Source organism: Etheostoma spectabile, chromosome 24 (assembly GCF_008692095.1).
Source record: "Etheostoma spectabile isolate EspeVRDwgs_2016 chromosome 24, UIUC_Espe_1.0, whole genome shotgun sequence".
NCBI classification, from domain to species: domain Eukaryota; kingdom Metazoa; phylum Chordata; class Actinopteri; order Perciformes; family Percidae; genus Etheostoma; species Etheostoma spectabile.
In genome coordinates this window covers 12432458-12445728 of record NC_045756.1, presented here as the reverse complement: position 1 = coordinate 12445728, position 13271 = coordinate 12432458, and the positions used below count along the sequence as shown (strand labels likewise).

Here is a 13271-nt window from a genome sequence, read left to right as displayed (position 1 = left end):
CTTATGAATTAATGAAGTACTGACATTTGGAACAAACCTGCATGGGATAACTCAATAAATGATCCTGGAAATGGGTGACCTGAACGTGAAAATCCAAGGGAATTTCCGTCTCAATGTCTGATCCAATATGGACGAGAAAGACGTGCTCAGAAAAATTGGAAAAAACCACATGAGGAACAAACTAGCAGTACTAGTAGCAAGTAGGCCCAAAGCCCCTCTACGAATAGAAAATAATATCAACATTTACTTTTTAGTTGAACATAATTGAAATGTCCTATTTTCACTGCAACCTTCAGTGTTCCCCAAGAAATGGTCCAATTATTATTTTAACAGCACTCTTAGCAAAAACAAATATTTACTTGGCCTAACTACTTTTTCAGATCACATCTACTGGTAGGCTAATAATAGCTGCATTTATGTTATAGTAAAAATGTAATATTAGGCCTGTATTGCAACATGTTTGCATGTTGCCTTTATGGCTCGTTAGAATTATTATTATTTGTGATTTTTGTATTACAAACTATTATACTATTACACTATTATCTGTCCAACAGATGGCGAGCCAAGTACTTGCAAAATGCAGAGTAACAAAACATGTGCTAAGTGTTTAGTAACTTGTTTGTGCCTTTATTGTGCAATCAACTTGTGCTGGCAGTGAAACTGCAGAACTACATTTCCCAGTTGTCAATGCGATGAGAGAAGAGCAGTGCGCGAGCGACAAGCGCTGCAGCTTCAGAACCCGATGGAGCTCACGAGGTAAGTAACGTAACCTTCTCGTGCACCCTGAACGTACACATAACAAGCTTGTTGTTGTGTACGCGGCCTGACAGTTACTTGCTTTAAAAAATTGTGTATTTCAATTTTGTGCCAACAAAAGTTACATAAGTGTATTGTTTTTACACCGTTATCCAGCATGCTAGCTAAATATAACTTCATACCTGTGTAACATTGTGCTAAAAGGTATTTATTTGTTGTATTTTCGTTGTTGTTGTTGTTTATTGTTGTGACCCAAACGACCGAACCGCAGCCAGGTTTAGCTAGCACATTAGCAGCTAACGCAGGCGGTGAAGCAGTGGAATGCTAACACGCTGTTAGCCAATTAGCTAGTGACTTAGGTAACTTGTTTGCATTGCCCATAAAAATTGTGCCACGTAACGGTGACTCGGGCTAATATTCCATTCCATTCCTCAGGAGCACACTGTTTTTCACTTGTATATGATTAATTAGAAAGTACCACTGCTGAGCCAGATAATGCATTATTTGGAGCATGTCCCTGATTTATGCAGCAGATGATTTCACTTGTTTTGAGGTATAGGGAATAATTACCCTAACTGGTTCCAGTTTATTAACTGTAAATATTTGCTTGTCTTTATAGTCTTTTTATGACTAGTTTTAGGTTTTGGACTGCCAAACTAACAAGCTAAATGTAAACTTGTGATGGGCACTTTCACTATTTCTGATATGTAATACACCAAACAATTGAATTTATTGGGGGAAATAAAATGCAGAGTTAATAGTGGCCCTATTTTGATTTCAAGCAGGGAGTTATAGTCTGTCACTGTAGAAAACACACTGCTCAAATGTCAGCTTTCTGCACAGTGTCAAAATAGTCAAACTGACAACATTTTTTATCTTTTCAGGTTAACAATGACACCAGACGTAGCTGCTGGATAGCTTGCAGTCAGAAAATGTCAGTGTCGAATGGAGCAAAGGTCAACATTTTCTCTTACATGCCGACAACGGCATGTAGCATTTTAACTACCTTGTTATCACCTTGTTAAAATGTGAATTTTAAACCATTTCCATATTCTCTAGCATGGAAAGGCAGGTGGATTGAAACCCAAACAGTTGGGTTTTTACTTTTATTTCCTCGTTTCAAGTAGGAAGTTGGCATAATTTCACGTCCCAAAAAGTCCTCACATGGTGATTTGACCCATAAGAAAAAATCTTACACACTGCATCAGTCTTCCAGCTGACACAATGGTAGCAGATTACACAGCAGAAAGTGGGGACGGATCAGACGGGGAGAAAAAGATGGACCTGAAGGCGCTTGCATCCTATGACAGGGGAGGACATGAAGATGGAGACGTAGAGATGATTGCTTCGGAGGGGCTGTCTCCTTCCACGGGTCCCATAGAGGAAGCAGAAGAACCCAGAAAGTGGAAATGGGCCGTATTTTTCTTGTGCCTCTTTGGGTTTATGGCATCGATAAAGCCCGGGGAGCCCTTCATTACACCGAATCTACTCAGCCCTGAGAAGAACTTCACCAGAGAGCAGGTTAGTGGTGTCCTCAGGATGAAATGTGTTGTCTGTGCTGGGGGTTTTCTTACAGGTATATTTGTCTTTGTGTGGACACCAGTGCAAAAATCATTTTGAATGTATTATTACAGGGTAAATACTGTATAAAGTCCAAAATGAAAGATAGATAGACATTCAAGTCATTGTTTTGGGGAGTTGCACCCTGGGCTCATATACAGGAGACTGTCCACAAAAGTTAACCTGTGAGACTCATTCAGTCTAGCACTGATTACACAGTAGAATGAATGCGTGTCCTGTGGGGAGTCTGCTGATCCAACGAAGTGGTCAAAGTTCACATTCCTCCAAGTGGGTCAGTGTAATAAGTTTGTGAATGGTTTATTAAATCTACCAAATCATTGCTGGACTAATGATGTAGATTTTGTTAGCTTTTCTTTTTGTGTGACAATGATCTCACCCTAAGAGTTGATACCTTGTCAAAGTAAGGCTTTCAGAGAGGAGTAACTGCTAAATATTTCCAGCATTTGTCTCTTAAACTAGATCGGACAATTGTGGAAAAAACATGACCTCATGTCTTGCATACAGATTTGTTGTGTTGAACAAACATTTCACCTTAATATCTGTTTGCATCTAAAGCAATGTCACTTCCATATCCTATCAAGACTTTAACAGATTCCAAGGAATAAGCTCCCCCTGACTTAAGTTATTAATCAACTGTAATAATCACGTTTATCCCAGCAGTCGTATCAATCCGAAGCTAGTCCTGGTTACACAAAGTAAGCACTGTCTGTGTCTGCCTGAGAGATTTGTTCCATTTGAGCTAGTTTATTTTAATGAATTTAAATGTTATTATTGTTGTGCTGGGCAACAATGGTTCTTATCATATGGTTTTCTTTCTCTAAACACGTCCAAAATAATGTTACCAAGCAAGCATGTGATTAAAAATAAAATAAAAAAGTGAAGAGTTTGTTCTGATGTTCCTCGGAGTCATAAATAAAAGGTCAGAAAATAATCCAGATACATCTTCAAATGTCTTTTTGTTTGACTAACACTTAAGAAGCCCTAAATATTAATTGTACAGTATTTGTCAAGCCATTTTTTGAGGAAATTGCTGTACTCAACAATGACAACATTAATAAGTAAAAAGATAGTGGAGTAATGGCGGGCTGAGCAGACAATGAAGTTGCACTCCATCTGTTAAATGTAATTGGAGCTTTTGATAGCCGGCCTGGCGTGCATGTTGTGCGCGTTGCCGTGAAAACAAACGTAAGTATTGGGGAACTGTCTGTGGGAGCCGCGTGGAGGAAATCCCAGCCTGCTGTTTATCTTTTCCAGTATTTTGAGGTGTGTGGTGTGTGTGTGTGTGTGTGTGTGTGTGTGTGTGTGTGTGTGTGTGTGTGTGTGTGTGTGTGTGTGTGTGTGTGTGTGTGTGTGTGTGTGTGTGTGTGTGTGTGTGTGTGTGTGTGTGTGTGTGTGTGTGGTGTGTGTGTTGTGTGTGTGTGTGTGTGTGTGTGTGGTAAACTTATTTCAGACCCAGGGGGATCCATATCAAAATAAGAACATATACAAACACAACAATACAAAATACACAAATAATAAAATTAAAATAAAGCCTTCCACAATGTTCAGTGTCTAGTATATAGACATGTTCGCCAATGGTTCCACAATCTGGAGGAGAATCTGACAGAACTACGTACAGGGTTTGCCAAAACAGAGATTATGTCATTTTCGGACTCAGAACCCTACACATAAATCTATACATCAGGTTACGTAAAACAGCAGAGCAGGCAGGCACCCCAACGCTGACAAACATATGGCTTGCGCTGGAGTTTCTTGGAGCATTAAGCAGCAGCCTCATGCTGTCATTATAAGCCACTGTGAGTTTTCTGATGCTGCCTTGCTTATAACGACACCACAAGTAGGCCGTATACAAAGGTGTACAATACGCTCTAAAAAGTGAGATTTTCACAGGTACAGAGCACATGCTAAACTTACGACCCAGCATGTTCGCTTGAGCATACAGCTTCCGACGCTGCCTATAGATGTCCTTATCATCAGACAGGTCATTTGCAATAACATGGCCCAAATATGTAATCTCAGTGCACACCATAAGTACAGTGCCAGACAGATAGAAGTCAGGGAAGGTTGCCTGTCTGTCTTCTCTACTTCTGATAATCATAATCTTACTCTTTTTAGCATTATATTTTATATCAAAATCCACACCATACTGTGTGCATACCCTTAGAAGCTGTTGGAGACCAGCACTATATGGGCTGAAGATGACCAAATCATCTGCATACATAAGGTGATTAATTAGTAAGTCACCAACCCTACAGCCTGTACCACATTCATTTAAAATCAAAGACAACTCATTCATATACATATTAAACAGAAAAGGAGACAGAATTCCTCCCTGGCGAACACCATTGGTCACTTGGAAGGGAACAGACATTACATTCCCCCATCTTACTCTCATAGTCTGATGCGAGTACCAATACACCAAGATTCTAGTTATAAAACCAGGGACCCCACTTTTACACAATTTTAAAAATAATTTCTCATGATTAACACGATCAAATGCTTTAGAAGCATCAATGAAGCATAAGAACATTGTGGAATTTTGTCTATTATATTTATCTAAAATTTCTTTTAATGCAAAAATACAAAGATCAGTACCATGCTTCCGTTTAAAACCAAATTGGTTATCAATAGACAGGACATACCTCTCAAGTCTACACAATATAACTGTCTCCAGTACTTTGGACATAACACTGGCCAGAGCTATTGGCCTGTAATTATCTGAGCAATTCAGCTTCCCCACTTTATCTTTAATAAGTGGTACCAGCACAACAGAGAGCATAGAATCAGGTAACTCTCCATGAACAAGGAAACCTGTGTAGCACATAGCCACCAGAGGACACAGTTTCTTACTGGCAAATTTAAGATGTTCAGCTGTAATACTTCATGTGTGTGTGTGTGTGTGTGTGTGTGTGTGTGTGTGTGTGTGTGTGTGTGTGTGTGTGTGTGTGTGTGTGTGTGTGTGTGTGTGTGTGTGTGTGTGTGTGTGTGTGTGTGTGTGTGTGGTGTGTGTGTGTGTGTGTGTGTGTGTGTGTGTTGTGTGTGTGTGTGTGTGTGTGTGTGTGTGTGTGTGGTGTGTGTGTGTGTGTGTGTGCGCTCTAAGTATCCTCCCTTCAGAGACGCATACTGTGAACTAAGACTGGAGCATTCCTCTGCCTCTCTGATATTTTAATTGACTTTACTGTAATTTCCAGGTGACCAATGAGATCACTCCTGTGCTGACGTACTCCTACATGATGGTGCTGGTGCCAGCCTTCCTGCTGACAGATCTCATGCGCTACAAGCCCATCCTCATTATCCAGGGCGTCAGCCAGGTGGTCATCTGGCTCCTTCTGCTCCTGGGCTCCACCCTCATTGAAATGCAGTTGATGGAGGTCTTCTACGGCGTCACCATGGCCTGCCGCGTAGCCTACTCCTCCTACATCTTCTCCCTGGTCAGCCCGGCCCTCTACCAGCGTGTGGCTGGATATTCTCGCTCCGCAGTCCTCTTAGGGGTGTTCACCAGCTCAGTGCTGGGTCAGCTGTGCATATCCCTGGGAAATGTCAGCTTCTACACCCTCAGCGCCATATCTTTGGGTTTTGTCAGCTTTGGTCTGATTCTCACGCTGTTCCTGCCCTGGCCTAAACGCTCCTTGTTTTTCCACCGAACATGGAATCCGGAGCAAAAGGACGTGGCCGCAGTAGCCACCAAATCAGAACTGGACAGAATGAACCAGCAAGAGAGTGTCTCGTCCTCGGCGCCCCCCCTGTGCCCCGCATCATGCTGGAGGGACTCTGTCTTTGTTCAGATGCTGCTGGAGTTGAGAAACGTGATTACGAGGCCCAGCCTGAGGCTCTGGTCCCTGTGGTGGGTGTTCAACTCCACAGGGTACTATCTGGTGCTGTTCTACGTTCACATCCTGTGGAACAAAGTCTCCCTGGACGCAGAAAACAAGAACATTTACAACGGGGGAGTGGAGGCAGCTTCTACACTGCTGAGTGAGACATTTCTGCAGCTACAATACTTAGTTTTTAACATCTAATGCTCAGTCCTCATACAGCACTTAGGTTTCAGTTTCACAGTCCTGGATGCTTCTTATTCACATTGGCATGCAAGTCCAACTTGCCATCGGCATTTAGATGCAAATATTGGGGACAACTCCTCTGCTTAACAGCAACAAAATGTTAATAGCTCAAAAGTTTTCCTAGAAAAAGTTAATCTGAAAACTCAAATATTTCCTAATCCAGGGATCTTTGTAAAGAATTTTCAAGAAAAGAAACGTGTTTTGAAATGTTAAAACATGGATGGAAAAGTAGAGCGCATTATACAGTTAGTAGGGCTGCTCCACAAAAAATCATAATCACGATTCTTTTGGTCAACATTGAAATCAAGGTTATTAACACGATTACTCATTGACTTTTTGTAAAGATGTTGCAATCATTGACCTCAAAAATAGTGTAACCGTCACACAAACTAACAGTGAAAGCACAAATTGTGAAATTTCCCTTAATACAAAATAAGAGTTTACTTGCTAAACGTAATGAGCAAAATAGTTTTTCACGATTACATTGTTTCTGTGATCTGTTGGAGCTCTATTGACATATTCACCTAACTGAAACTGAGTGCAGATGTACCTTTTTTGTCTTTCCAGTTTATGGTATTAACATTGAGCACCAAAATATCCAAATTGGGGCAGACACAAAAATCCCCAAAAAACATCCCATTTGCACATAAAAAAATGTGAAGAATGTAACCTGACTGTACACTCCTGTCAGTTGTTGTGTTTGTTAAAGAGGCGGAGTCCTTTTTTTTTTTTGATTGCCCACCTCTTATTCTGTTAATGATTACCAGGACATCAGGTTCAGTCATCACTCAGTGGCCTTTAAACAGCAGTTAAGCACAAAGGTGGCAGTTTGTGTAGAAAAAAAAAAAAAAAGCTGGACATAATGTGCGAGTAGTAAAAGTTTTGACTATCCAACGGATAGAAGAATATTTTCAGTTCAATTCATATTGAATGGTGAAATTCCTAAGAGAACTTTACATTTAACACACATTTGACAAAGAATTTTCAAGAGAATATATTATAAAATACACATTGGAAATAAAAGAAACACATTTTCTACTATGATTTAATTTGAACAGGTCTGCTGTTAATAGACCTGCGTGTATATACAGCTGTATGATATCCAAGTTGTTGATAATGTTTAAAAGTAGCGGTGTTTCGCCTTATCTGGTCTGCAGCCTTACAAATCGTTGGTTTTGTGTACAGTAACCATAGCAACACACAGAGGACCGTAAACAAGCAAGAGGCCGCAAACTGTGGTAAAACCCCCGCATATTCCACATGGCTGTATACGTGTCCAAAGAATGTCTCTAATACCCAAATAATGTCCAACTGGAATATGCTGTTTACATGACACGTATCAAATTGTAAATCCAAGTATTAGTGGAATATTGGTATTATTGTAAATACAAATATTAGTGGAATATTGGTATTATTGTAAATACAAATATTGCTGTGCATGTAAACGTACTTGGTGTCTCCTGACCACTTGAGAGACCTTTTGAGCTGTCTTAAATAGCTTTAAGACATTTGTAGATTTGCGTTTCTTCTTAAGTTTGAAAGTAGGAGTAAATTTCATGAATCCCCAGCACTCAGACTTAAATGGCACTTTTGAGAAGCTCGATAAATACAGGCCCAGATGAACAGAGTTTTGATCGCTTTGTATCTCTCTGCAGGTGCGTTGACTTCCTTCACGGCTGGCTATGTGAAAATCCGGTGGAACGTCTGGTCCGAGCTGGTCATCGGTGTCATCACAGCACTGCAGGCAGGCCTGCTGCTCCTCATGGGCACCACAGGCAACATCTGGGTCTGCTACGGGGCCTACGTCCTCTTCAGAGGCTTCTACCAGTTTCTGGTGCCTATTGCCACGTGAGTGTCAAATAACATGTGTTTTATTTAATCTCGGAATGAAAATACAAAACCGTCTTCTTAATCCTCAGTTGAAACTGGGGTACAGCAGGAAGTTACATCTATGCATCTCAGGGACTGTGAATGCAACAGATACATTTCTAATTTTCCTAAACTGGAGCGTGTTTCTCACCCGTCTGGCCTGTGGTGATCATTGTATCGTCTCTCCATAGTTTCCAGATAGCCTCGTCACTCACCAAGGAGCTCTGTGCCTTAGTGTTTGGAATCAACACCTTTTTGGGGACCATACTGAAGAGCATCCTCAACCTGATATTTTCTGACAAGAGAGGCCTGGCGTTGGACGTGCAATCTCAGGTAAAACACTCACACTGTTATTTTAGCAGTCTTGGGTACCGCAGTCAATACTTTTTAGGCACCTACTGAATTGCCTGTAAAGTATCGGAAATGCCTCGCCATTCAATATCCAATTTCAATACTGTAAGAGTAAATCTCATCAGTCAGTGCGCCAATAAGCATGCCGCATGCTTCCACCAAGATCTAATGTTTGTGATTGGCTGTCTAACCATACACGTTGCAGAGGCAGACAGGAAAAATTCTACATTAGGCACAGAGACTTAATAGTAGGTGCTGAAAAATAAATGACATTTGTGCCATAATAATATTTTTGAACAATACCCAGCGCGCCTGGCAGCTTGTCTCCTAAAGCATTGGCTGTGTTCCCTTCCCAACTAATTGGGGAAGTACGGGCCCTTTTAAAAAAAAAAACAACTGAAACACCACCTGTTTACCACGGCCTTTAACCTCCCATAGCTTAGCCACAGTAATTCTGGGAAGTGTCCTTGGGTTTCATGAAAGGCGCTATTATAAATTTGTTGTTGTTTTTATTATTGTTTTTACAACTAGACATTTTGGAAAAATGGAAGCTAGCTAGTTAGCTGGTAACTGATGGTAACATGCAGCTGAATGGCAGCAGTACCCAGAGGTCTGCATTTATCCGCCGGTAAAACTCCCGTTGGATGACACACTTCAGAAGGGATGGATATCGGCAACATTCCCTTAGGATGAGAGATGGATCACTATATTGCTTGATCATGTTGATCGATATTGATTAAATTTCTAATTTAAATACTAAGAAAAAGCATGCTGAATTTAAAGATTTCTGTTAAACACTTAATATAACATTCAACTGTTGTTCACCTATCAACCCAAATGTCAACACAATGAAAATGAAAAACCCACAAATACTGTAAATAAGTAACGGGCCCGCGTCTGTCTTACAAACCCAGTTGCTAAATTTGGTGCTCCCGTCTCTTATTGGTGTATATTATAACTATAATAATATAAATATAATAATGTTTTATATTGATATTGATCAACTGAATTATTGCCCAGGCCTACTTTCCCTATTTAGCATTAGGTTAGCCTTGTAGAAACCATAACCAGCACTGGCTCTGGGGCTGGAGGCAGCACATCCACTGGTTGTTGACAATGTTCACATGATTTAACCTTAAACCTCAAGGTAATATCAAACAAGTTTGAATTTTTCGGAACATCCAGATAAGATGAAGACTGACTCGGACTGCGTTTTATGACCACCTTACACGCCCCCAACTCTAGCAAGACTCTCAGGATTTCAATCCAATATTGAGAAATTTGTCTGCGACAGTGGAATCCCAGCATTAGGAAGCCATGCAGAACAACCAATGGGAAGATAGTGTGCCGTGGTACCTGCCCTGATTATGGCCGTACGCTCTAGGGAAAGGCAAGTTATTCATATCTCTGAGTGCTTTACATACAGAAGTGACTTTTTAGAGAGGGCATATGATCAGGGGGGGAAAATGCGGAGTAAAATGAAAGTTGAATAGCTCTTTTCTCACAGGGGACTTTCTGACTTGTCAAACAGGTGTAACAAATAACAGTAATTGCTGGAATGGAGTTGATGTAATTAGTTTCACATGTGTTTGTAAAAACTTGTTCAACATTTAACTGGAATTTTTCTACAATATTTGCTTTAACAGATACTGCGAGACAAGTGAAATGAAACGTTTTTTTAATATTATTTAATGCAATTGGCTCTGTTATTTACACCTGTTTTGGTACCTGTTATTTAAAGAATATACTTTATGTGTTGGGGGCTGAGCTTTGGTCATCCTCCATTATTGTTTTTGGAAATTGTCTTGAGTCCAATTTTTAAGATGTCTCTTTTTGTCTTTTTCTTACAGTTCCTGGTCTACTTTGTTTACTTCATCATTCTCACTGTTGTCTACTTTGTCTGTGCTGCTGTGGTCATCATCCGTCATTACAGAAATCAGCCCTGGGGAGGAGGCGGGGCCAGGGAACAGGCGGCGCCCACGGAGCTCAGCCCCATGGCCGCGAATTCCGGGGCCGAACCTTTATCCAACGGCAGAAGTGCCAAAGCACAGTGACGAGAAACGTGTCTCGCCTTAAAGCGGTTTCTGTCAGTATCTTGTCTAGATCCCAGGTTTTGCCACTAAGCTCTTCCGACTCAACGGGATCAATCCCTTTAACGCTCTAATGGTGATGGAGTGGTTTTAGTGTTAGCCGCTGAGCCTTAATTACAGAAGTGCCTCCTCGGACACCTGAAGCTCCTGTGCAACAGGAAGGCGTCTTGTGTCCGACGTCTTGGAAGAGTTGTTGTTGTTTTTAGTTGTTGATGATCAGACGCTCTAACTGAGAAGAGTAAATACTTTTTTATTTTTGTATTTAACACACTACTCTAAGTAGTACTAGGTTTTTACAGTGAGACAAATCCACTAAAACAGAGAGGGACCATTCATGTAATGGCCAGAACGTTGCCTTTTCTTGGTGTTATGCACAGAAAACAAACAAGGACTTCACATAGTAGTCAAATTACAGTTCAGTGTAATACCATCCTGAACTGTCCTGTTTCAGTGATCCATGAATACTGTGTGACCTCTAAGTATTACTTTATGATACTCTACATACTAAATACTACAGATATCACACATTTTAGTTTTTTTTTTTAATCATCACTCCTGTTTTAATATTACAGTTTGATGAGTATGTGTTTGTGCCATTTTGAGAAAGAACAAGACCAAATTAGTGTAAATTGCTAGATACAGGGTTTTCCCTTCTGCTTTGATTATAATCACATTTCACATCTCATTGTCAATCAGACGTGGAAGGCAATCAGATTATATTGGTTTATTTGAAGCTGAGAACTGCAGATGTCATGCAGTGTTTTATGTAATGTAATTTATGCTGCTAAAGTTGCTCTTTGTGGTTTAGTAGCATCAGAATATTTTCGAGTTATCCCTGTATGATTCATTGAAACATGCTGCAGAATGTGTTGCTTTGGAGAAATCACACGTGGAAGTAGTTTACACAGATGTATGCTTAATTGACTATTGTTTTAAATGCACATCACTGATGTTGGTTATCCAATGTGATATTCTTTAGTGTTGATTTTAAGCCGTATCAGTCAGGTGATAGGATGCCAAAGCACCTGTGAACAGTATTGCTGCCTATGCCTCTAATTTTTCACTGTGTATTTTAAGTCCAAGAATGACTTTTTTTTATTTTTTATTTACAATCATCAAAAACAGCAGAAAGCACTAGTCATGGTCCTGTGGAGAACAGAAATGCAGCGTTACAAGATCCAGTGCAAACATAAAATGTCCATCTGCTTTAAGCAGGGGATCTTTCTTACAATAGACACTAGTAGTGACTGAGGTTTGAGTTGGATTGAACTTACATTAAGAAGATAATCTTTAAACTTGAGTGTAATCATTGCTGCGAAAATAATGTAACTGAATCTGTCTGAATGCTGTAAAAAGAGAAAAACTGACTTCAATCAGATGTTAACTTTTTTATTCACAAATAAATAGTATTTGGTGGATTTAAAAGCTCCTTGATCTTTTTTTTTTTAAACATTTTGTATATTATAGGTTAACATAAATCTTTTCCCTGGTATTAAACTGTTGATAAATTGATTCCAGGGATTTTTGCAGCTGAAATCCTTCTAACCAGATAGATTTTATCAGTTAAAACCTACTGTTCAGTGTCCAGTTTTATGAAGTATTAGATTTAACAGTGAGTTGTTTGATCAGCTGCAGTTGCTGCTCACAGCATGAAGACCAAGCGCCCTCTGATTGTTTGTTTTTTCTGCGTTTCTTAGTAGGTCAGTATTATTTATTTTTATATATCTTGACACTGATTTGATGAACCCCTCTGGAATAAATCTAGTTCTAGTCTGACAACATGTACAAAACCTGGATTCTTCTTCTGGAAGTTATGTTTTTAACTGTATATCTCCAAATCAAGAAACGACGCACCAGACTGATGAGCAGAGTAATCTGAGTCAGAATTGTTTCGGGCTGTTTGCTAAATTTGCTGTCGCCCTATAGCCCTGACGTCCTTTTGAGTACACAGTGACTCAGCCGCACACCCAGATAATCCCTCATCCAGTGTTGCATTTGCACCACGTTATGTATTTGTGTTGAAGCTGAATATGTTTAGTGTACATTGTATAGGTGTGGACCTCTTGTATGGCTGTGATTCCATTGGCTGCCATTATTACATTAGAATGCTTTCACCGAGGGCGGAAACATTGTAAATCCACTTAGGAAAAGAACTGCTCCACTATACACCTTAAAACCTGTTTAATCTTAATTTAAAGAAGTAACACAACTGAATTTGAAATTGAGCCCTAAATGCTGCTCCGTTATTTAAAAGAACATTTAAGCAGCCTGTACTCTAAGCTTGCAAAGGGAAACCTGGGCCATAAACTGAAGGGAATGGGACTATACAGCAGGTTCATGTGTGCAGACACAATGCAACTAGTTCATACACATGGTTGCTAGGTCTCTGTATATGTCTTCCACCTGCCTGTTGCAGTTATATATTTATATAATCATATGCAAGACAGGGTCACTGTTCCTCTGAAAGGTCGCAGCTGCTTCTTCCTGCATGCAGTTTTAAAATGGTGATCTAACCCACAGTACACATGGGTTATTTTATCAATAATTAAGAAAATTGGTCCAC

At 40.0% G+C, this 13271-nt stretch overlaps 1 protein-coding gene across 1 annotated transcript; it reads left to right on the top strand.

Annotated features, from left to right (window-relative positions):
* The first annotated feature begins 692 nt into the window (after positions 1-692).
* On the top strand, positions 693-12128 carry slc19a1 (solute carrier family 19 member 1). The gene is made up of 6 exons (XM_032506064.1): positions 693-756; positions 1641-2277; positions 5529-6312; positions 8054-8246; positions 8459-8600; positions 10469-12128. The coding sequence occupies exons 2-6, from the start codon at positions 1981-1983 to the stop codon at positions 10670-10672; spliced, it is 1620 nt and encodes a 539-aa protein (XP_032361955.1). The 5' UTR covers positions 693-756; positions 1641-1980; the 3' UTR covers positions 10673-12128.
* Positions 12129-13271: the final 1143 nt, after the last annotated feature.